At 39.3% G+C, this 24,650-nt stretch overlaps 4 protein-coding genes across 4 annotated transcripts; 1 reads left to right on the forward strand and 3 right to left on the reverse strand.

Annotated features, from left to right (window-relative positions):
• Positions 1–216: 216 nt before the first annotated feature.
• Positions 217–3,500, reverse strand: LOC310963816 (uncharacterized protein). The gene is made up of 5 exons (XM_083936742.1): positions 3,376–3,500; positions 3,019–3,056; positions 2,643–2,674; positions 2,284–2,538; positions 217–1,305 (listed from the first exon to the last, which is right to left on the reverse strand). The coding sequence occupies exons 1-5, from the start codon at positions 3,478–3,480 to the stop codon at positions 1,172–1,174; spliced, it is 564 nt and encodes a 187-aa protein (XP_083792868.1). The 5' UTR covers positions 3,481–3,500; the 3' UTR covers positions 217–1,171.
• Positions 3,501–3,557: 57 nt separating this feature from the next.
• LOC310963948 (ubiquitin carboxyl-terminal hydrolase 47-like) lies at positions 3,558–11,201 on the reverse strand (the record flags this gene model as incomplete). Its single annotated transcript, XM_083936905.1, has 8 exons — positions 11,193–11,201; positions 8,149–8,219; positions 7,082–7,187; positions 5,566–5,678; positions 5,399–5,469; positions 5,190–5,315; positions 4,519–4,614; positions 3,558–3,728 (listed from the first exon to the last, which is right to left on the reverse strand). Exons 2-8 carry the CDS (start codon positions 8,210–8,212, stop codon positions 3,558–3,560), a joined length of 747 nt encoding a protein of 248 aa, XP_083793031.1. The 5' UTR covers positions 8,213–8,219; positions 11,193–11,201.
• Positions 11,202–16,886: 5,685 nt separating this feature from the next.
• On the forward strand, positions 16,887–20,295 carry LOC310963808 (E3 ubiquitin-protein ligase ARIH2-like). Its single transcript, XM_083936734.1, has 4 exons — positions 16,887–17,107; positions 17,972–18,072; positions 19,121–19,276; positions 19,381–20,295. Exons 1-4 carry the CDS (start codon positions 16,936–16,938, stop codon positions 19,822–19,824), a joined length of 873 nt encoding a protein of 290 aa, XP_083792860.1. The 5' UTR covers positions 16,887–16,935; the 3' UTR covers positions 19,825–20,295.
• Positions 20,296–20,815: 520 nt separating this feature from the next.
• LOC310963809 (E3 ubiquitin-protein ligase RNF19B-like) lies at positions 20,816–24,613 on the reverse strand. The gene is made up of 4 exons (XM_083936735.1): positions 24,558–24,613; positions 23,519–23,732; positions 22,588–22,758; positions 20,816–22,441 (listed from the first exon to the last, which is right to left on the reverse strand). The coding sequence occupies exons 2-4, from the start codon at positions 23,720–23,722 to the stop codon at positions 21,977–21,979; spliced, it is 840 nt and encodes a 279-aa protein (XP_083792861.1). The 5' UTR covers positions 23,723–23,732; positions 24,558–24,613; the 3' UTR covers positions 20,816–21,976.
• Between the last annotated feature and the right edge of the window lie 37 nt (positions 24,614–24,650).

The raw sequence follows: 24,650 nt of genomic DNA on the forward strand, positions 1-24,650 counted from the left end.
GAGCATTTTCATACGTTCACAGTATTTATGTAGCACCTCTATCTGCTTTATAATAAAGAAATAAATGGAAACCACACTTTTTTCAATATCAGACCTTTAATCAAGCCAATACACTTTTTTAAATTACATTTTTATTGGTGTTCAAATCAATCAAACAATCAACATGAAGACCTGTAGACGAGTGCATAAAATATCAAGGGGAAAGTGAAAGCGCACATAAAGGGAGTGGTGCAAATCGACACTTTAATAAGAATTTTTATTCAATAGAAATACAGAGAAGTCATGAACAGTTGAACGTTTATCAGCTGGTTTCCTTCCCAACACCTTATAAATGATACTAAACAGCATAATGAGGCATTAATGGCAAATCAAACAATATAAAAATAACAAGAATGAATAAAGACATCATCTAATAACCCTCACAAACTGAGATAAATATTCTATTCTATTTTATTGTTGTTCATATTTTGTATTTTATAGTTTATCTTGGCTACACGGTGGTGTGGTGGTTAGCACTGTCGCCTCACAGCAAGAAGGTTCCAGGTTCACATCCCGGCCTGGGCCTTTCTGTGTGGAGTTTGCATGTTCTCCCCGTGTCTGTGTGGGTTTTCTCCGGGTTCTCCGGTTTCCTCCCACAGTCCAAAGACATTCACGTGTTAATTGGTGTCTCTAAAAAATTGCCCGTAGGTGTGAATGGTTGTCTGTCTCTGTCCGTCTCTATGTGCCCTGTGATAGACTGGCGTCCTGTCCAGGGTGGACCCCGCCTCACGCCCGATGTCAGCTGGAATCGGCTCCAGCCCCCCCGCGACCCAGACCCCGGGATAAGCGGTTGAAGATGAATGAATGAATGATAGTTTATCTTATTTTAGTACTTCTGATTGCTCTGTACCGCTGCTACGATGACCTAATTTCCCCTCGGGGATAAATAAAGTTATCTATCTATCTATCTAAAGATTATAGATGTCAAAAGATCTGACACTGTTGATATACTGTCTTGTTTCTTGATCATCCACATGGTTTTCACATGGATCAATATATGACATACATAAATGAAGGAGCATAGTTGATTAATAACATTAACAACCGCCATTTTGATAGTGTAATTGTTTAATTTTCTTCTTGATAGTTCTTGTCTGTTCGGCGCTGACACAAACCCTCCCTACTCTCACTATTAAGGTTTGTTCAGAGTTGTCAGGATTACAGGAAGTATCACGATTAATGCACAAACAAAAACGATGAGAAAAATCAAAAGAGGATTCTTCTTAATGTCGGTTGAACTTCTACAGGACTGCAAACAATTTGCGTCTGGTGGGAAAGGAAGACAGATGTGTGATGTTTCAATGTTTCAGCCTGAACACTAAGTGGTTGTATGAGCACAGAGTTGAAGTAACTTGAGTAAACACGGGAAGAAGGCAAGGTTTTCCAGCGTAGAAGAAGAACATGCCTGTGACTTGCAACTACCTTGTGGCGGCCACACCTTTCGTTTACAAGAAGTTAATATATTAAAGTGTAATTCCAGCGCAAAATCACCCTATGGTCTTTTTCGGCACTTGCATACATCAAATAAGCCATCGAGACAGTTTTTTTGGTGTATGAACTATTAACAGAGAAATCTCGGAGAGACGCTAACAGCCGGACGTCACGTGGCTAACACTGATTAGCTCGGGGAAGTACGGTGAAGGCATTAAAACGTCTTTTTTAACCACTAATTCTGCTCAAAATAACAGCAAACCTCTGCAGCAGCATGAGAAGAAGCTCTAGACATAAAACAAAGCACCAATGGGCTCCTTCCTTTTGGATTGACTTTGGTAATCGACTTGAATGGACTTTACTATGAGAGGAGCTGGTACAGGGACCAGTAGGTAAGTCTTTAAAAACACTCTTTTAATAAACTCTTGTTGGTGCTTTGTTTTATGTGTAGAGACTCTTTATCATGCTGCTGCTGAGGTTTGGTGTTTTTTTGAGCAGTATTAGAGGTTAAAAAAGACGTTAATGCCTTCACCGTTCTGCCCCGAGCTAATCAGTGTTAGCCATGTCCGGCTGTTAGCGACTCTCCAGGATTTCTCCGTCTCAATGGCTTATTTGATGTATGTAAGTGCCGAAAAAGACCATGGGATGATTTTGCGCCTGAATTACACTAATTAATGCATTACATAAAAATCAGGATCTATACCTACTCTGTAAAGTGTCCTGAGATAACTTTGGTTATGATTTGACACTTTAAATAAAATAAAATTGAATTGAATTGAATTGAAAAGTTGTGCCCTCTGTCATGTGCCTCACCGTCTTTGTTCCCTTCTTTTCTCTTCTCTGGTGTTTTCTGAGTGTCCGGGCGCCTGGAGTAGCTTGGGTTTTGTTTTTGAAGAAAGAGAAAATCTTCCATCGTGTCATCTCTGAATCTGGAAACCTCTGCATCGCCGTCCCCTCCTCGGGCCTGATGTGCCTCTTTCTTCATCTCGTTTCTCATGTGTTCTCGACTCTCTCGATGTTGTTCCAGGTGTCTGATTTCTTTATCATCTCTGGAATGACTCCTTGACTCTATAAAGTGTGTGTGGGGCAGTTTGATAATATATATATATATATTAATTATCTGTTAATATGACAGGTATTAACGATTTCTTGATGTGCGCTTGTGATCTTACCTCTGTATGCGAGCAGATACACAGTGCTGGAACTGTTGAACAAGTGGTTTTAAGTGAGTTTTCACAGAACATTAAATAGTGGAGAACATACAGTGAACACTTCCAGACAGATAACAGAAAACAGTAGTCGACAGAACAATCTCACAACAATCATTCAACAATGCCCTGAAGCTTTCGATCATAGCACACGATCTTCCCAGCAAATTTATGGTTGGAAAGTGCTCGAAAAGAAACATTTTATTCCATAAAAACTGGGCAAACTCTGCCTGCTGATGAAGATTGTGATAGAGCTCCGACACAACTTTAAATGGACCTTAGTGTGGGATTGTTTTGTCAACTATGTCAGACGTAATAAAGTGGAATCAATTGAACATACTTGTACGTCCTGTTTTTGGCAAATGGTTGCTCTTCAACCTGCACCATCCAACGCAAAGAAGAGGAACATTCAACAAATACCAATTTAATGTTTTGTAGGTTTTTAACAGTTGCTATATACCATGGATGTCAAAGTGATCCAGTAAAGGGCCGTGTGGCTGCAGGTTTTCATTCCAACCAAGCAAGAACACACCTGACTCGACTTACTCAATCACCTGAAATGTCTTCACACAGTTGATTTGTTGGACCAGGTGTGTTTTTGATTGGTTGGAATGAAAACCTGCAGCCACACGGCCCTTTACTGGATCAGTTTGACACCCATGCTATATACTAGTGGATGTTATAAATGAACCCTCACCATTTTGACACGAGCGTCATCAAACCTATACCAGATGTTGTCCTCACTGGACAGGATGGTGGCTGTGTAATGTCCACCTCTCAGACTGCCCATGTGATTCACCATCCCATACAGTTTGTACCTCTTGTTCTAAAATGAAGACCGCAGTTAGTGTACATGAGAAAATGTTAAAAGCAAAAAACCTAAAAAGCAAACCTAAGGAATTCAAAGTTACGTCGCCTTGCCTGGCTCTGTAGTTCACGTGGCACGTCCACACAGCGGTCCGATTTGACATGTGACATGGTGTTGTAGTCAAGGTCAAATCTCTTGAGGAGTAGAGTTAAGATGTGAGGAGATTTCTCCATCTCACATCCCTAAATAACACAGGAACATTATTAAACACTTACAGATCTGTGTCACCAGTCGGACAGTTATCGGGTAAATTCTATCAAACTTTCTGTTTAACCCACAAATATGAATGAAGGTGTGATGAATGAATTAATTTAATGGTGTTAAACTGAAGTCTAACTTCTTATCTTTGTAACCAAATATCGTTTTAAAGGCCTAATGTATCTTTGCGTTTACAAAAGTGGTCAAAAGGACGCTAACACGGGGGAATTAGCCGTGTGCTCCTCTCGGCCCTACTCGGACACCCCGATCCCCTCGCGGTAAACACTGGGAGCTGCTGGACATCCACATTAACATCAATGCTGTCAAAACATCCAGAACAATATTTCAGTCCTTCATAACAAAAGCTTGTGCTTTAACAGCTCCAAAATATACCGTAAAGTCTTCTTAATTTACATTTTTAATGTAAACTACCATCAGGCCCAAACGTTCTCACTGCTTTCTCTCATCAAGGTCACTTTCATTTACTATTTTCAAATGTAAATCCCCATGTACTAATATGAAACTTGACTTGTAGATTCTTAGAAGTGTGTAAATAAATTCTACTGCACTTTGGTGGTCACCCAGTAAAAGCACCGCGAAAAGACCGGAAACTGCGGCAGACTGGATCCGTCTTGATAATAGTATCAGCGAATGGTGTCCAGCTGGTGATCCAGTTCTGTTACAGATTCTATATACAGTATGTATATTTTTTTAAGTAGCCTACTAATTTGATTCCAGTATAAAAAAAGCTGCAGTTGGCGTTTGAAAACTCACACTGGTCGCCGCTGTCATCTTTCCACATTCGTTGCAGTACACCATGTTGTTTCCATCGAATGATTTTGGCTGGAAAATCCTTTTAAAGCCTTTTTCCTGTAAAAAAAACAAAAACAAAAATGTAGTGAATCCCAAATTAGATTACAGATCTCGCATCATTATAAAACAACGCTACATTTATAGGGAATGTATCACTAGTCTGCCGCAGTTTCCGGTCTTTTCACGGTGCTTTTACTGGGTGATCGCCACCGGAGTGCAAGTAGAATTTATTTACCCACTTAAGAATATAAGAATCTACAAGTGAAGTTTTATATTAGCACATGGGGATTTACGTGTCAAATAAGTGACCTTGATGAAAGAAAGCAGTAAGAACGTTTGGGCGATGCTCAGCCTGAGAGGGTCAGGTGGTGGTTTACATTAAAATGTAGATTAAGAAGACTTTACGGTACGGTACGGACTGAAGTACGGTCCTGGATGTTTTGACAACGCTGATGTTAATATGGACGACCAGCATCATTTGCACTAATGTCCACTGTCTTTATTCAGACAACAGAGCTGGGATTGCATAACGTAAAAATGATGACTCTTGCCATCAGTATTTCCCATTTCATCCTCCACATGACTTATCGTTCATCTTAATAACTATTTCAGTAGAGTAAGTTGAGGTTTACCACGCCGAATGTTGCATCACGGGTATCTCTCAGTGACAGTGGGAGAGTCCAGAATGGATTGGTCTCTTCATTGATGCTGTGGCCTTCGGAGCATTTTGTTGTGTATCTCAGCTGTCCGTTGAAAACCTGGAGATTGAACATATCACCATTAATGCAGCTTTCTCATTTATTCACCGGTAAATTGTAGTATGGGTTTGATAAGAGCTCACCTCGGAGGCCTGTGGGCTGACTTTGTGTAAAATCAACTCCAGGATTTCAGCAGCATCACGTTGTTCATGAACTGAAAATGATTTGTAGTCCGTTAACTTAACCGTTATTTACTCAAAACAAAGCATCTCAGTGAATCTGTTTTTTTATTGATTGCTGGCCAACTTACCATTTTTAATGTCCAAACTCTTGGTGATGTTTTCTGTTCCACATGTTGTTTCTTTCAGCTTTTCAAAGACGTTTCTCAGCTTTTCATCCGTGATCTGTGATTTTGGAACCAGCCTTTCAGAAGAAGGGGGATTATCGGTGAATATTTACTGTCTTTAACCTCAACATCATGACAGAATTTTTTTATCTTTTACTTCTAGGATCCCCCTTTAGCTGAAGTCAGGACATTAGCCACTCTTCCTCAACCTGACTCCGCCACATGGGTTGGTTCTCATTTGCTCTGCATATCCATCTGGGAACTCTCGTTTGGAAATCTTTTGGGAAGGGGCGAAAATACTGGTTTCTGATTGGTTGATTTGGCCCGATAGACAGACGGCTTATCCAATCAGACCAACGAAGCTTATGACGTACGAAGAGGGTTTCGAGGCAAAGCTCAGAAAGTAAACAACATGTCGATAAAGGATATTTGAACAATTGAGCGTAACCCTACAGCTGCTTTGTTCTGTGCATTTTTAAGTTTTCTAATATCTTTCGTGGCTGCAGACGACCAAATAATCGGGCAGTAATCCAGATGGGACAACACTCACACTGTCATTCTGTCCCGGGCCAAAACCGTTTTTTCAGCTAGAGCCTAGTACCTTTAAGCAGTGTGAGTGCACCCGTTTCGCGCATAACTGCGGCCAGCGGACCGTCCACGGCCCGCTTGAAAGAGGTGGGCTTTAGCGGAGCCGTTTGCACATGTACGAGCACGAGCGTGCGCACGTGTACGAGCATGAGCACGAGCCCTACGCCGGTAGCAGTATGTGCGCCTGTTCGGACATAGAAAATAGAAGGACGGACCATGCGCGGACATTTAACAACAACAACAATGGCGGTGAAAGGTTCACGTTGGTGTGATGCGGAGGTGGAGTGTTTACTGCAGATTTGGTCGATGAAAATATTCAAAAACAGTCGACAAGACGCACAAAAACTCAGAGGTCTGTGGAAAGATTTGTAAACAAAGCCACACACACGCGATCAATGCGTGTGACGTGTTACGGCGTGATGGCGTATGGACAGCAAGAAGCATTGGCCGAGGCCCTGGCAGTGTGAGTACAAACGGGGCTGGGGCACGGGGGGGAGAGGGAGGGGGGACAAGTACCCTAAAGCCCGGGTCGCGGTGCGGAAGGACAGTGTGAGTACGCTCTTAGGGAATCAGAGTATCTGATTCGACATACTTGGAACATTTTCTGGTCACAGCAATACTTTTACCCATTTTCTTCATAATGTAATCAATATGTTCTGACCATGACAGTTTGTTATTCAAGACTCTTCCAAGAAACGTTTTTAACTTGTTGTATTTGTGTTGCATCAACAGACAACTGTAGCTGAGGACCATTTACCAATGATACGTTGAATGTTATTATTATTATAATTATTATATTATCTAAGAAAGGTTTATCACTTTATAAAACAATGTTTCCTGGTTTTATGAGCCATAATTCTCTTGTCTACAGATGAAAGCAGCCGTGTCAAACCTGTCATGCATCTCTGTTGTCATGAAGAGAAGCTGCAGCACACTGTTGAGGTAACATGTGGATCCCTGATTATACAGGCCATAATAAAGTCTCTGTGGCTGGGTCACTTAAAGGCAAGAAGAAAAAGACCATTACTATTGTTATTATAACACTGTCTCCATTAACTTAACGATGTGCAAACATATCAGGAGACCATCAATGTTGTAGATATTTCTAAAATGTAAATGATATCAATCAAGACAAGCTTTGTCTTTGTATGGACACTCGTTATGTTTGATATCTTTCATCTAATTACAATTAATGTACACTTTATTCATGCTACACTATACCCAGGTGGGTAGTACACTGTACCCTCATGAAATTTTTTTTAAAACAATCTCATCTCATCTTCTGCCTCTTATCCGGGGTTGGGTCGCGGGGGCAGCAGCTTTAGCAGGGGACCCCAAACTTCCCTTTCCCGGGCCACATTAACCAGCTCTAACTGGGGGATCCTGAGGCGTTCCCAGGCCAGTGTGGAGATCTAATCTCTCCACCTGGTCCTGGGTCTTCCCCGAGGCCTCCTCCCAGCTGGACGTGCATGAACACCTCCCTAGGGAGGCGCCCAGGGGGCATCCTTACTAGATGCCCGAACCACCTCAACTGGCTCCTTTCAACGCAAAGGAGCAGCAGCTCTACCTCCTACATCCTCACGGATGGCTGAACTTCTCACCCTATCTCTAAGGGAGACTCCAGCCACCCTCCTGAGAACACCCATTTCGGCCTTTCGTACCCGCGACCCGTAAAACAATCTAAATGAAATAAAACATTAAAATAAAATGAGTCAAAAAAGTGCTTATTTTGTAGGATTTTCCCCACACAATTACAATTTATTTCATATTTAGTATTGACAAGATGCGGTTGAAGGTAGCTTATAACATTAGTAATGGAATATTTTGATGGAACCAAGTATTTTCCTATAATAGCTATTGTATCATCCACCCATTATTTTTGCCTTACACTCTGTTCACGGTGGACCCTCTTTTACTTTAGTTTTAGTTGTTTATTACCTTCACCTGCATCTTTATTACCTTTTTGCTTCTTCTCTGCTGCTGTTTTCACCTCTTCAGTGGGTCGTTTTCTGGAGTTGCTCATCTTTCCTCTTGAAAGAGAAGAACATGTTAATTCATCTTTATTTATTGAGGCAATGAGGAATGAAAGACATCAAAGAAAGCGTTTTTTAATAAGGAAATAAAGAAAATATGGTGTTACCATGTAAAGGTTTTCCAGAGGTGACTTGTATATTATTATTATTATTATTATTATTATTATTATTATGATTATACTATATCATAGTGCAGAACTTTAATTTTATCATTATCTATTTTTAATTCTAACTCTCTTTTTTATAGTAATATCAAGTGGAGGTTATCCACGTAAAGAGATATTATATTTTATGTATTTTCTTCTCAGCCTATTTTATTTTTATCTGTGGGCTTAATCTTTCATCTTTTCATGAATCTGGCACATATATATACATGTATCCATTAGATCCAATACAGGTTAGCATGTTGAGCTTGACTGCTAATTTATTGATTGTATTATTTGCCAAGTTCCGGCTCAGTCGTTACTCAGTCTGGAAAAAGAGTACTATGTTTGTTTACTACTCTGGACTGAAGCTATGCATCTTCCTTGTGTGGATATTGTCTGTAGTTTTGTTTGAGGCAAAAAATTCCTTTTAAAAACACAAACAAATAAATGAATGGCTTTTTTCAATAACTTATTTTGTACAGACTGTGTTTACAACTGAAAAGCCGTGTTGCATCTATGTATGCATCCAGTGGGGCATCACAATAAAATTAGGCATAATGTGTTAATTCCATAATAGGTGATATGTGATGAATTTTGGTGTAAAAAGGCTGCATATATCGGTATCGGGTGATATCGGTATCGAAAATTAAGGGTTGGACAATATCGGAATATCGGATATCGGCAGAAAAGCCAATATCGAGCATCCCTAATATATATATATATATATATATATATATTCCTGTTTTTATCTCCATTTTGTGTCTTTTTTAATGTGAAGCACTTGGTGCATGTATTTCTGTTTGTTGTAAAGCACTTTAGGCTGCATCTCTTGTATGAAAGGTGCTATACAAATAAAGTGTATTATTATTATTATTATTATTATTATTAAATTCATCATGTTCCACCAGCAGAAGGCAGCACAATTACACGCTTGTGCTTCACTTATTTTCCGATCACTGACAATAATAATGTGACCACATCTTTGTTCTTTTATTGTACCGACTGACAGAATGTGGTCGAACTACATTTAGGTTCTTCGGTTTCTCCCAATGATCAAAAATACTTTTACTTTCAATTCAGTACAAAAAGAGATGACTCTGTTATTATGTTGCAGATACTAATTGCACACGATTTAATAAGGCTCTTAACTGTGAATCCCAGTGTCGTTAAACCCGATTTAAGATGCTGCTCCTTTGGGCAAAAGCAGGGTTGTTAACACTTTTTAACGTGGTGTTTTTAAGATTTGAAAAGAGCTTGAAATTTAAATTATAGAGGATGCCAAACAAACAGCATTTTAAAACATGAAACTTTACTGTTCTCCTTTTAATTTGCTACCTTTCATGCTGTCACAACACATCATTTGGGTTGTTTATCACACATAACATCTAATTTAATGTGAAGAAGTGCAATAATACTGAATAATCAGTATGCTGTTTATTCTGTATACTGTTATAATATAAATATGCAGTTGACCACAGCTTTATAAGGTGCTGGAAACACTTACATTGTGCTTAAATCTGACTTTGCAAAAGGTGTAACCCTGTCAGTCCCAATCATATCTGCAACAAACATTGTTGACTGACACATACAGTTATTATGAAAGCATTTATTTGGCACACTTTACACTGTAACTATCTAATCTTTTCAAGGAAGAGGATAACAAAAAAAAAACACCTGCTTGACCGTAATAGTGAAGCACCTGTATGAGTCCAGTAAATTAAGCTGCTAAAGAACAAAACTTCCCCTCACTCCAAACAGGTTAAGAGACTTTTTCAGTGTCATTTTATCCGCAGAGTTTTATTATTTTATTAATCTTTAAATCATCTACACTCTCCACTGTCATATTTCTACAGTGACATCTTCACTTTTACCTTAACTGAGGATCCATGTCCTTATACTGCAGTTCACTTATTCATCAAAATGTCAGCATCACAAAAGTAATAAGAAGTGAGGCAGTCACATCCAAGCATAACAGTGCTTTTGCAGATCATTAGTTATGATTAAGTTTATTGATTAGATTCGCTCTGACATCTCTCCATTAATTGCATGTATATAGGTCCTGTTTGTGTACTGTATGTGTGGGTATTTCGAGCCTGTGTGTGTGTGTGTGTGTGTGTGTGTGTGTGTGTGTGTGTGTGTGTGTGTGTGTGTGTGTGTGTGTGTGTGTGTGTGTGTGTGTGTGTGTGTGTGTGTGTGTGTGTGTGTGTGACCTGGATAATAATAACAGAGTGAAAAAATTGAATTCAAGGCAGATGTGCGTCCTCCACAGAGCTGGGTCTGTCTGACGTTCCTGTCTGTTATAGGGAAGGATTTCGTTGCCTCCGGACTCTACAGAGGAATTGTTGGGTCTATGTAAATCATAAATAAGTCATAGAGTGTGGTCTTTACCTGCTCTGTAAAGTGTCCTGAGATAACTTTTGTTAGGATTTGGCACTGTAAATAAAATTGAATTGAATTGAATTGAATTTCCCCTTGCGGGATTAATAAAGTAATAATTCTTCTTCTTCTTCTAATCAGTCAATGAAAGTAAATCTAACACAACACAAGTTAATTAACTTCACACATCCAGGTTCAGGACTGTGGTGCGTTTAATGTCTGTTGGACGAGTGGGAGAAACCAAACTCGATGGTTATTGTTCTGCATCACTCACACTTAGTATAAGTTTCACCACTTTAATCCCAACAGTAGCGACAGTTGACACCGATGACAGAGAAGAAGAAACCAGGATAGATTTGTGCATAGATGAATTAGAAAGCGCTGCTTGGATCATTGTAAGAGGCTTCAGTTGTGAAAGCAGACGAGAGTAAAGTGTGGAGGTACTCACGGACCGCTGATCTTCACTGACTGACAGGAGGAAGCGGCGTCTGCGTCGCGTTAGGAGCCTCAGGGCAATTAAGGGAATGGCCCAGTTTATTTATTTATTTATTTGGCATTCACTCCTTGTTTGATTTTATTTTTATTTGTTTTATTGTATACCCAGTTTTATTTTTATTTCTGTCATTTACGCTTTATTTTTATTTATTTTATTTTTTTTTAATTTATGAGCAGTTTTTATTTTAATTTGTTAGCCGCCCCCTCCTAGTTTGATTTTATTTTAAATTTATTTTATTAGTTTAGATTTATTTATATTCGTGTCATTCACTCCTTGTTTTATTTTATTTTGATGTTTTTATTGCATGTCCAGTTTTATTGTAATGTCTTGCTGTCTACTCTTTATTTTTATTTTACTTTTATTCTATGGCCAGCTTTATTTTTTATTTTATGTATCAACTCTTTATTTTTATTTTTATTTTGTGTTTATTTTGACATGCACTCCTTGTTTTATTTTATTTTTATTGTATGTCCAGTTTTATTGAAATGGTTTGCTGTCTACTTTTATTCGTATTTTATTTATTTTCATTTTATTTTTAATCTATGGCCAGCTTTATTTTTTATTTTTTTGTATCCACTCTTTATTCGATTATATTTACATTTTTATGGTATGGCCAGTTTTATTTTATGTATCCACTCTTTATTTTTATATTTATATTTATTTTAATTTTATTTACACTTCTTTAGTTTTTATTGCATTCCAAGTTTTATTGAAATGTTTTGCCGTCTGCTCTTTATTTTATTTATTTTTGCTGTATCGCCAGTTACATTTTTTATTTTTGTATCCACTCTTTATTAGATTCTATTTATTTTTTACTGTATTGCCGGTTTTATTTTTTGCCATGCATCCTTGCTTTATTTTATTCTTATTGTATGCTCAGTTTATTTTTGTTATTTTATCGTTCATCCAGACTGTTATTTGCTGTCCACACTCTATTTTATTTTATTATTTTTATTGTTTACCCTGGCAAAATGAGCTGTAATTCTGTGTTTTATTTTTAATACTTTGGAACTGAAGAAAATGTCTGACGATGATGAAGAAAAGAAGATTTGGTGTTTTGTTTTACCTGTTGACTGAATGTAGTCGAACCACATTCACGTATTTAATCGCAGTTTCTCCTTCTTTCTGTTTCAGTTCAGTGTTTCTCACCAAACACTTCCTTGTAGATTGTTCATAATTAATTTTGACGGATGACTCATTATAGAATATTTACTGAGGGTGTTCACAAACATCTTCAGGGCCATCGGGAGTCCCCAGCTTTTCCCCGGTGCTCATTTTATAATGAAAGAATTCACTTGGCACATGTGGTGTTGACAAGAACTGACTCGACTTGGATCCAGCTCAAGTGAGGAGAGCCTAAAAATAAATCTCACAGTAATGAAGCACCATCGTCTTTTGTGATGTCTAATGAAAAAAAAGAACAAAACTTCCCTCACTCCAAACAGGTTTTCACTCCTTTTGGTTTGAGGGACTCACTGTAGGCCGACTTTTATGACGCAAACTCGACTTCAGGACATATAAATAAACAGTAAATACATTTTAGGTTCAAAGCTTTAACCTACGTTTACTGTGGACTCAGGTTTACCCATAGCTCACATATTGTAGTATAATATTTTGTAGTTATCTCACCAACTTTACAAACATCTCCTCTACCTAAAAACATTAGTGTGGTTGTAAATGGACTTGTTCTCATATAGCACCTTTCTAGTCTTCTGACTACTCAAGGCGCTTTCACAGTGTTTGTCACATTCATCCGTTCACACTGATGGCAGTGGACATCTACAGACCATCTAATCTGACCATTCACAGCACATTCACACACCCATGCGCAGCACGAGGAGCAATTCGAGGCTCATTGTCTTGCCCAAGGACACTTCGACATGTGGACTTGGGGGAGGTGGGGACCGAATCGCCGATCTCTCGAATGGAGGGCAATCCACTCTTTCACTCAGCCACAGTCACCCCCGTCATTATTATCATTGTCATATTCTATCATCTTAGCTGTGCTTGTTTCTACTATTCTACTGTATTACATGTCATAACATAAGTCATATTCACATTACTATAGATATTATTGTAGTTACTGTTACTTTTGTGGTTGTTTGCATCTCTGGAAGTGTGTCTGTCTGTCTTTGTGTCTGTCTCTCTGGTCTGTTTGTTCCTGGGAAGGCTTTCGTTGCCACTTTGTGCACAAGATTGAAATTGTTGTCTCTGTAAATCATAAACAAGTCATAGAGTGTGGTCTTTACAAACTAAAGTGTCCTGAGATAGCTTTTGTTATGATTTGGCACTATAAATAAAATGTAATTGTTATTTTAGAAAGGTTCTGTGGAAAGGCCCTTTACATTGAACTGGGCTGTGTTTATATTTGGTGACACTTGGTAAGAGCTAATGAGGCAGCTAAAGGAATTTTCATATTATTATTATGATTATTATTTGCAAAGCTGGTTTGAAAGCACCTGGCAGTCCACGAAACAGATGACTTAACATCCAGGTCTCACATGTCCTATTTCTGTCTCTGCATATGTGATTAATGTGGAAACAACATGCTTTAATAACATGAAACAAACTGGTTTAGCGTAGAATAGTTTTATGACAGGATCTATCTTTAAAGTAGGCTATAATTAGGCCTAAAACACCTCCCAGGGAACTTTTAACCAGAGCACAAGGGCACAAGTGCACCGTGACATAAACCTATTTCCATAAAATAGCCCAAAAATAAAGAACACAGAAGACATAATACGCTTAATACATTTTATTTGACTTTACAATTAAAAATGTTTGTTTTACAAGTCATAATGTATATATAAATTAATAGTATTTGTCTCTTTGCAGCGGTGCGGTGTAGTTTAGAGTCTCTTTCTCTCCATCAGACGCCTCCGTGCAGCTTCAGCAGCGTGTGGATGGTGCTCATGTGTTTGATGCCGTAGGACTTCAGCAGGGAGGACTCCTCCAGCGGCTCGGTCCTGAACACCATCCGGATGTCCTCATCTGTGGATTCAGTAAAAATAGACTTAACGCAAAGAAGAAAATGGAAAATGTCGCTTTATATCATCACTGCATCACTTTATTCAGTTGTACTGTAACTTAGTTCAGTAAGAAATGCTGCTACACTTTTAACGCTGTTATACTTATTTATGGTATACTTATATCCCTCCTCATTACTTATCATTTATTTAGTTTGTACTTATTTTATTTTAATAGGCTGCTAAACTGCACGCCGCGTATTGTTGTATGTTGTATAAACCTGCGTTTAACCACAATATCCTTTGCACTCTGTCACATTTAGTTATTGTTTGATTTATTTGATGTTAGCTTTATTTTGATTTGATTTATGTTTTTATGCTCATTGTCACTCTGATCCTTTCCCATCTTTGTATTGAAACAATCATTTCCCTTGGGATAAATAAAGCTTCTTGAATCTTGAAAAGGTAATACAGAAAATAATATTACACACTAGAATACTGAGTAACACCACATTTGCTTTCTTTTTTTAAATTTTTTTTTTTTTACATTTATTTAGTCCCAGCCCTTCTAAATAATTAATTCTTAGTTAACAGCTTCCTTTTTCATACATTTGTTATTATTATTTTATTTAGTATTTCAACTTTTTTTTTGCTTTTTTTTCAAACTCAACCAATTTTGTTGTTTAACTTTCCTTCACATGTATCTTACAAAAACATTTATTTCTCATATATTCATATGAAATATATATTATATATTATTTTCATAATGCATTGTATTAAATTCTTTAAAAAATAATAAGAATTTATAATCTTTTAGTATTCAAAATATAAAAAGGAGAAGGTAATATAGAAAATAATGAATAGAATAATGACACATACACATACTGTATTTGTTTTCTTTTTTTTACATTTATTTAATCTAGTTCGAGTTAACAGCGTCCTTTCTCATACATTAATTATTATTATTATTATTATTATTATTATTATTATTATTTAATGAATTACTTTATTATTATTAAAACATTTTTTTTGTTTTTTCCAAACTCAACTGTTTTTTTGTTTAGCTTTACTTAACAAGTATCTTACACAAACAATGTATTTCTTATATATTCAAATCAAAAATATATTATAATTATTTGTTGTGTGTCTAAACAATATATATATATAAAAAGGAAAAGGTAATATAGAAAACAATACATATTACACAACTAGAATAATGAATGACACACTTACACATATATTCATAACAAATATATAATATATGACAATGTATTGTATTTAATTTAAAAAATGATAATCTTTAAGTCTCAATATATAGATTAATTCAGATTTTGGAAAAAAAACATATGAATAATAATAAAATAAACACAAGTAAATAAAATAGAATGTTATATAACATAGCTTATTTATGGTGTTTGCATAGATGTTAATGAAATGCTGTTTATAGCCCCATAAAATAAATAAATAAATAAAATAACAGGCTGCATCATAAAAACAAATGTCGTTAAACCTACCAAGCCTGAGGTCTTTGATGATCTTCTTTTTGAGCTGCATCACAGTGATCTTCTGCATCTCCTCTTCGCTCTTGCACAGCTGGATGATCTTCTCGTCTCCTCTGGGTTCGGTCACCTTCAGCTGGACCACCATGTTTCCGCGCGCTCCTCCAAAGTGCGTGTGTGTGCAGGTGCATAATGAACCTGGTGGAGCCTTATATATATATATATGTGTGACTTTGTCAGATGAAAAAAAAAAAACCTGCCAACTTTTAGTCACATGACTTCAGGGAAAAGCACAGCAGCAGCCAACCCCTTAAAGGCAGAGGCCAAACCCTTAAAGGCAGAGGCCAACCCTTAAAGGCAGAGGCCAAACCCTTAAAGGCAGAGGCCAACCCTTAAAGGCAGAGGCCAAACCCTTAAAGGTAACAGCCAAACCCTTAAAGGCAGCGGCCAAACCCTTAAAGGCAGAGGCCAACCCCTTAAAGGAAGAGGCCAACCCTTAAAGGCAGAGGCCAAACCCTTAAAGGCAGAGGCCAAACCCTTAAAGGCAGAGGCCAAACCCTTAAAGGCAGAGGCCAAACCCTTAAAGGCAGAGGCCAACCCCTTAAAGGCAGAGGCCAAACCCTTAAAGGCAGAGGCCAAACCCTTAAAGGCAGAGGCCAAACCCTTAAAGGCAGAGGCCAAACCCTTAAAGGCAGCAGCCAACCCCTTAAAGGCAGAGGCCAAACCCTTAAAGGCAGAGGCCAAACCCTTAAAGGCAGAGGCCAAACCCTTAAAGGCAGCGGCCAAACCCTTATAGGCAGAGGCCAAACCCTTAAAGGCAGAGGCCAACCCTTAAAGGCAGAGGCCAACCCCTTAAAGGCAGCAGCCAAACCCTTAAAGGTAACAGCCAACCCCTTAAAGGCAGAGGCCAACCCCTTAAAGGCAGAGGCCAACCCTTAAAGGCAGAGGCCAACCCCTTAAAGGCAGAGGCCAACCCCTTAAAGGCAGAGGCCAAACCCTTGAAAGGCAGAGGCCAACCCTTAAAGGCAGCGGCCAACCCCTTAAAGGCAGAGGCCAAACCCTTAAAGGCAGAGGCCAAACCCTTAAAGGCAGAGGCCAAACCCTTAAAGGCAGCAGCACCTGTGGGTGTCAGAGCCGAGGCGAGCCGGAGCGCACGGAGCCATGGGGGGGAAACTGTCCACCAGACGAAGGAGGAGAGAACAGAGAATAGAGGCTTTAATAAATGACTTTATGAGGAGTCATGATGACCCTCAAGGGCTTGGCGAGAGATACGTAGGATATGAAGACGATGAGTGGAGCCCTGACTCTCCAGAGGACAGCTGGGTGACTGAGGAAGAGGAGAAATGCTACGACCCTCAAGACGCGTCACTGACATTTGTGGACGGAGAAGATGTTCTAGACTGTAAGTAACTTTTACCAGGCGTGGTTCTAACAGGTATTATTATTACTGTCGATTTGTATTATTATAATTCTACTTGATTATTATTATTATTATTATTGTATTTGGTTTTATTGTATTATTATTAATATGATTTTTATTACTTTACTTTATTATTATTATAGTGTATTATTATTTATAATATTATTATATATAATATTATTTTATTGTATTATTATTAATATCATTACTTTATTTTATTATTATTATATTGATATTATTATTGTATTTTATTATTATTACTATCATTGTGATAACTGTATTATTATTATATTGTATTATTAATTTTATTTTATTATTATTAAAATATATCATCAATATTATTATTGCTTAAATATTAATAATATTATTATAACTGTGTGACGTCAAAGATCCTCCAGAACTGAGGCTTTAAATAGGATCTTTGCATAATTTCAATCCCCCCCCTCCCTCTCTCTCTCTCCCTCTCCCCCCTCCCTCTCTCTCTCTCCCTCCCTCTCTCTCCCTCTCTCCCTCCTCTCTCTCCCTACCCTCCCTCTCTCCCTCCTCTCTCTCCCTCCCCTCCCTCTCTCTCTCGCTCCCTTTCTCTCCCTCCTCTCTCTCCATACCCTCCTCTCTCTCCCTCCCCTCCCTCTCTCTCCCTCCCCTCCCTCTCTCTCTCGCTCCCTCTCTCTCCCTACCCTCCCTCTCTCCCTCCTCTCTCTCCCTCTCTCCCTCCTCTCTCTCCCTACCCTCCCTCTCTCCCTCCTCTCTCTCCCTCCTCTCTCTCCATACCCTCCTCTCTCTCCCTCCCCTCCCTCTCTCTCTCGCTCCCTCTCTCTCCCTCCTCTCTCTCCCTCCCCCTCACAGTTCTGTGTGAAGACTTCCAGTCTCTCAGAGCAAAGATGTCCTGTGGTCACGCTGTCACTCCGATGTCTCTCACCAACTGGTGCTATTATTTGCTGGATGAGGTATACGCTCTCTGTATCACTTTGATCATGAAATTATAAATGATTTAGTGGCTCAACTTTATTTTGACACGAATACTTGAATATAGTTTTAAAGTTTTAAATGCAGAACTTTTACTTTACACTATTTGGGTACCTGAAGTACCTCTACCTTCACAAGCTGAACCATACAGGAAGCCTGAGAAGACAAAATAATGAGTCAGATCAAAGTCTTTCTATGATGTAGCAGACATAAGCCAGTCCAGCTCCCAAGATGCAACCACAGTGCTGCACCGCCACCTACTGTCCATTCTTTAAACACACTCCCTCCAATGAAAAACCAGTTTGTCTCTGTTTTATTTTCTATCATGAAGGAAATGAACAGTCAACACCATGCAGCCAAACAATGATAGTCTCTCAGTTCTGGAATCTGACAGCCAGCGTCTCTTACAGTGGCGTATACACATTTTTTGAAGGGCAGGGGCGAAAAGGAAAAAAGTACCATCCTCGCCACTGAAGAGGGCATTTAAGCACACGTTTTGGCTCCTAGGGGGCACTTTAGCACACATTTTGGCTGCAAGAGGGCACTTTAGCACACATTTTGGCTGCAAGAGGGCACTTTAGCACATGTTTTGGCTCCTAGAGTGCATTTAAGCATGCGTTTTGGCTCCTAAAGTGTACTTTAGCACCAGTTGGCTCCCATGAGGGCACATTAGCACACGTTTTGGCTACCATGAGGGCACTTTAGCACACATTATGGCTCGTAGAGGGCATTTAAGCATGCGTTTTGGCTCCTAGAGGCCACTTAAGCTTGCGTTTTGGCTTCTAGAGGGCACTTTAGCACACATTTTGGCTCGTAGAGGGCATTTAAGCATGCGTTTTGGCTCCTAGAGGCCACTTAAGCTTGCGTTTTGGCTTCTAGAGGGCACTTTAGCACAAATTTTGGCTGCAAGAGGGCACTTAAGCATGCAACATTATAACATGTTCATGTTCTAGTAGAAACCCAAAATACATGAACCTAAAAATGAGTATTATATTTGACCTTCAAATGTTTTTCTTTTTAATATTAAAGGGCGGCTGCAAATTTGTGTGTGGCCAGACAGGCTGTGATGTGGAGTGGCCTTTCGAAGAAGTGTGTAAAATGGCTCTTCTCACCCCTGAAGAAATTAATTATTTTGAAAGGGAGATTTTCAGTAACGCTGCCAAGGATTTCTTGGATGTTAAAGTGGTGAGTATCTTAAGTAGGCTACACTGCAAACTCTTTGTTGTGCATGCAAACACAAAGGTGGATTTAAAAACGTGTCTTTCTGTTTTTCATATAACTTCACTTAGTGTCCTGGCTGCCGGTCTCGTGTGGTGAGAGCAGACCCCTGTAATCTGACTGTCGAATGCCCGGTGTGCACAGCCAAGAGAGGAAGGGCTTACTGGTTCTGCTGGCAGTGTCTGAAGAAATGGAAAGGTCCGACTCCACGTTCAGACCGCTGTGACAACGATGAATGCCAAGACCCAGTGGAAATACTGAAAACCTGCCCTGATATCACCTTCAGGGATGTGGAAGGGGTCACTGGCTGTCCCTCCATCCGCGCCTGTCCCACCTGCGGTTTGATGGTGGAGCATAACAAAAAAAGATGTAAAACGATTTCCTGTCGCCGGTGTAAGGTGAAGTTCTGTTTTGTGTGTCTGAAGCTCACTGACGAGTGTCTGACTGATTACGAACTTTGCTCCAGTGGAGTAGCTCCCAGACAGACCGCCATACCCGTGTGGCAGAGGGCCTAACTGTGTTGATTGAACACTGTGATCTAAAGAAATACAAATATACCTTTTTATTTTAATTTCGATGATGTTCTTCATCTTCATCTTCATCTTCAGCCTCTTTTCCGGGGTGAGGTCGCGGGGGCAGCAGCTCTAGCAGGGGACCCCAAACTTCCCTTTCCCGGGCCACATTAACCAGCTCTAACTGGGGGATCCTGAGGTGTTCCCAGGCCAGTGTGGAGATATAATCTCTCCACCTGGTCCTGGGTCTTCCCCGAGGCCTCCTCCCAGCTAGACGTGCCTGGAACACCATCATAACTGGGATAACTTTATAATAGGATATTTTTGTACTAAACTATCACACCACATGAAAAAAAATATTTTAAACTCTTTAATTTGACCTATTTGTTGATTTGACAGGGTTGACTTACATTTGGACTTCGCTTTATTGATCATTTGGGATGAACTCCCCCAAGGAAATTGAGATTCCAGCAGTTTACATAGACACAAGGGATGTATGAAAAAATACAGTATAAGATAACCAATAAACTCTTAGCTCTAAATAAATACAGAAAGTATAAAAAAACAATAAACAGTGAACAATAAACTTTTATTCATATATATATGAGGTAGATGTAAGAATACAGGTCAAATAAAATTCAGGGAAATTAAATCAGAGAAGTTAAATGTAGAGGAAATGTATAAGATGCATATGTACGTGCATCGATTACGTACAAACAGCAAAACAATGAACTGAAAGTGATGTGGTTAAGGTACAATGTTTTTATAATGTGTGTGTATGTGTGTGTGTGTGTGTGTGTGTTTACTTCAATATTTTGAGGTTTGTGTGGTAATTTTACCTGCTTTATTTACTTTTGGGTCATTTAATCCTCTATAAGAATGTGTCATATTTTAGAAACAGATCAGATGTTTTTGTATATAAACATCAAACAATCTAGAGGTAACAATATTTCCCTCTTACTGTAAATGTAGAAATTTAACAGGATACAGAAAACCTAAAGAATCTGACCTATAAGTGCTTTTGGCTACAAAGTTACTCATCACCACTGACAGATTATAAATAGTGGAGAAGACAGGGTTTAACTCTTTGCAGCAACTGTTTATTATAATTTAAAAAATAATACTTTAAAATACACCAACTAGTTTGAGAGAGAGAGAGAGAGAGAGCGAGAGAGCGAGAGAGAGAGAGGGAGATAGATAGAGAGAGAGAGAGAGAGAGAGAGAGAGAGAGAGAGAGGGAGAGAGAGCGCGCTGTTTTCTAATTAAATTAAATATGGGCAAAAACTGTCTGAAACTTTTTTTCTTTATTGTACACACATTCAGAGGTATATATGGGAAAATAAGACGATTAAAAACAAAAAACAAGACAATAAAAATATACATTTACATAAGTGTGTGTTAAATGTACCATATTATAATCGTTAAATTACTTTTTTTTGTTTCATCTTTAGATAAGATGCTGTTATATTGTTTCAATTCATTAATAAAGTGCAGAAAAGTCGCCGTGGTTCCTGACCATTTTTTCCCCTGATGAATATGGAATATTCCAAACATTATTAATAGCTTCATTATATCTTATGCAGCATCTCATCTCATCTCATCTTCAACCTCTTATCCGGGTCGCTCTAGCAGGGGACCCCAAACTTCCCTTTCCCGGGCCACATTAACCAGCTCTAACTGGGGGATCCCGAGGCGTTCCCAGGCCAGTGTGGGATTATCTCTCCACCTGGTCCTGGGTCTTCCCTGAGGCCTCCTCCCAGCTGGACGTGCCTGGAACACCTCCCTAGGGAGGCGCCCAGGGGGCATCCTCACTAGAACCCGAACCCGAACCACCTCAACTGGCACCTTTCAACGCAAAGGAGCAGCGGCTCTACTCCGAGTTCCTCACGGATGGCTGAACTTCTCATCCTCTCTCTAAGGGAGACTCCAGCCACCCTCCTGAGAGAACCCATTTCGGCCGCTTGTACCCGCGACCTCGTTCTTTCGGTCATGACCCAGCTTTCATGTACATTTTCAATCTTATCCTGACTAAAATGCATAATTAAATTACAAATTTTATTTCGTCATTCATCGTATAGATAGATAGAAAAGCTCTAAAATTCATTCTATTTTTCCTCTCCAAAATTTGTATCGGCCTCAAAAATCTCACAGCGTACTAATTGTTTCCCTTTCTCTGCCACACAGGGATAGCGCTCTGTCTGGGAGCCACACCACTAGGACAGAGTTTATACGGGGAACTGGTCTTACAACATTCACGCTTTAGTTTCAGGCAGACGAAACAGAACTCAATGTGGCAGCGAGGACAGATAATATTTTTGCAGTATTGTCGGCTGTGTTCCACCTTCATGCCGCATGTGGGACAGGCTCGGACTGAGGGGCAGTCGGTGACCCCCTCCACTGCAGGAAGACTGATGCTCTTGCATGTCTGCAGGAGCTGCAAGTCCCTGTCGACGCAGCTGTCGTTGTCACAGCGGTCAGATCGAGGGGCTGGACCCTTCCACTGCCTCAGACAATGCCAGCAGAACCGGTAGGCCTTCTTCCGATCGTCTGTGCATATGGGGCACTGGACGCACAGGTTCGAGAGATTCTTCCTCTCCGCGCTCGTTTTGCACCGCGGGCACTGATGTGGAAAAAAACAATGCAGGGAAATATTGGAAAGGAGAAAACACACACACAAGGTTTTCAAATCAGCGCACATGATTTCGTTTTTGAGTATTGAAAGATATGCAACATTCAAAACAATCAAAAAACCACGGGTCCACTTACCGGCTTGGATTCACAGTATTCTGCAGCAGCCAGTCGAGCCATGGTCTCTTCAAAGTGCTGCATTTCCTCAACAGACAAGTCCGCCAGTCTGCGCACCTCCTGGTACGACCACAGTTCATTACACAGTTTGGTGCCCTCCACCACGGCAGGGCATCTGAATTTGTAATTACCCTGAAAGCAACAAAGAGGAGAAGCAAACACTCAATGCACTTTTTTTATCCAGTTCTGCGAGAAGAAGGAAAAAAGGAAGGATGTTCACTTGTGAAAGTGCCGAACAGAGGCCAGTATGTGCACTGTCACTCGACTGAAATGTTGTCATCCTATAGATTCAAATGTTTTAGTAAACATCCAGTGTTGCAGACTTTTTAAAAAAAAAAAGTTTTTGTTGTAGGTTGTCATAGCCTACTTTTCTTTTGTTGAACTTTTGCTGATTTGTGCTCATTAGAAGCTTCAATAAATATTTTGTATGTAGTTAAATAAAATATAATAATTACTACACTGTGTTTCACAATGCCTTGCACTCAACAGGAGGTGGCAGTCGGAGTAAGCATAGAAGAACACGAGCTGCAGTTCATAAGTTGTTTTTTTCATTACTTGCTATTGTCGATAAAGTTTGACTGGTGTAACATAATTAATACCCTATATTTATATACCAACCTGTCTTTTATACTCAATTCAATTCAATTTTATTTACAGTGCCAAATCATAACAAAAGTTATCTCAAGACACTTTACAGAGTAGGTAAAGACCACACTCTATGGCTTATTTATGATTTACATAGACTCAACAATTCCCCCGTAGAGTACGGTGGCAACGAAAACCTTCCCTATAACAGGCAGGAAGGACGTCAGACAGACCCAGCTCTGTGGAGGACGGACATCTGTCCCACTGTCTCCTTCTCAATTTGATTTAAATTGACATAAAAATATACCTCATCAAGCAGGCTGCGACACCACTGTGTTAGGGAACCAGGAGTGACAGCGTGGCCGCAGAACATCTCTGCTCTGAGACTATCACCATCGTCATCATCATCATCACACATTGGATCCAAGTCGTCCCTCCTGTCGACAAACTTCAGGGTGGTGTCCAGTGGGTCGTACTTCTTCTCCACCTCTCCCTGTCCCTGAATGCTCATTCTGATTTTCCTAGAAGTGGAAAAAAAGTAAGAAAATACATTATTACTGACTGACAACACAGTATTATGTGTGTGTGTTCAGATTTGACTGAGTTATGCACATTTGAAAACCTCTGATCCGAGGTTTTGGAGACATAACTTAGCCTGGTGTCGAGAAGGCAAATACCGTGTGTTGAGTGACTGAGGTGACTCACTCATACATGCCTGGACACTTCCTATCTCTACTTTATATATTTATCTAAGAGTCGATTGTTTACTGTCTATTGTTTATATGCTATATTTAACTGGGACTCTATTGTTTACTGCCTATTGTTTATATTCTATATAAAACTGAGTTTATTGTAAACTGTCTATTGTTTTACTTTCTATATTTATTTAGCTAAGAGTTTATTTCTTATCTTATACGGTGTTTCTTGTTTTTAAAGTGTTGTTTAAGCTGCTGCGGGAGTTATCCCAAAGGGGTCAATAAGAGAAAGTCTAAGTGATGCCTTCACTGGATGGAAACTTGGGGACTTTCCAGCCAGTTCATGTTCACATCTATGTATTTACAGTAAAACACAGTAGTCTACAAAAACACCTTGTAAAACAGGTTAAATCAATGTAATTAAGCCATTTAGATGAACATACGGAAGTAACTGTGCATACCTTTTTTAAACACTAATAAAAAACAATAATAAGGTCGAGGAGATTGACAACAGTGTGACTCATAACCAAGGAAATGCCACAATACAAATACAAGCCTACCCTTTAAAGTAGTTTAACACACACAGTGTATTAAAGCAGCTGTTTTTGAACTGACACATGACAGTAGATTTATAGAGGAAGTCAAGCTTACCTTGTTGGCACAGTTTTGTTTTTTTTGGGGGGAGGAGGGCTTCCCTTTTATTCTTGTTGTCAACCGGAAACACAACAGCACACCTGGCTCTGC

Source organism: Echiichthys vipera, assembly GCF_963691815.1.
Source record: "Echiichthys vipera genome assembly, chromosome: 22".
Classification (NCBI taxonomy): domain Eukaryota; kingdom Metazoa; phylum Chordata; class Actinopteri; order Perciformes; family Trachinidae; genus Echiichthys; species Echiichthys vipera.

Excerpts from the sequence above, each read along its gene's own strand:
- LOC310963816 (XM_083936742.1), bottom strand. The coding sequence starts at position 3,480 with ATGGTGAATCACATGGGCAGTCTGAGAGGTGGACATTACACAGCCACC. Across the intron at positions 3,057-3,375 it reads ATGACGCTCGTGTCAAAATG|GTTGAAGAGCAACCATTTGC; the intron begins GTGAGGGTTCAT and ends TGGATGGTGCAG. Across the intron at positions 2,675-3,018 it reads GCCAAAAACAGGACGTACAA|TTCCAGCACTGTGTATCTGC; the intron begins GTATGTTCAATT and ends CTTGTTCAACAG.
- LOC310963808 (XM_083936734.1), top strand. The coding sequence starts at position 16,936 with ATGAGGAGTCATGATGACCCTCAAGGGCTTGGCGAGAGATACGTAGGA. Across the intron at positions 17,108-17,971 it reads CGGAGAAGATGTTCTAGACT|TTCTGTGTGAAGACTTCCAG; the intron begins GTAAGTAACTTT and ends TCCCCCTCACAG. Across the intron at positions 19,277-19,380 it reads ATTTCTTGGATGTTAAAGTG|TGTCCTGGCTGCCGGTCTCG; the intron begins GTGAGTATCTTA and ends AACTTCACTTAG.
- LOC310963809 (XM_083936735.1), bottom strand. The coding sequence starts at position 23,722 with ATGAGCATTCAGGGACAGGGAGAGGTGGAGAAGAAGTACGACCCACTG. Across the intron at positions 22,759-23,518 it reads GTCGCAGCCTGCTTGATGAG|GGTAATTACAAATTCAGATG; the intron begins GTATATTTTTAT and ends TGTTGCTTTCAG. Across the intron at positions 22,442-22,587 it reads AATACTGTGAATCCAAGCCG|TGCCCGCGGTGCAAAACGAG; the intron begins GTAAGTGGACCC and ends TTTCCACATCAG.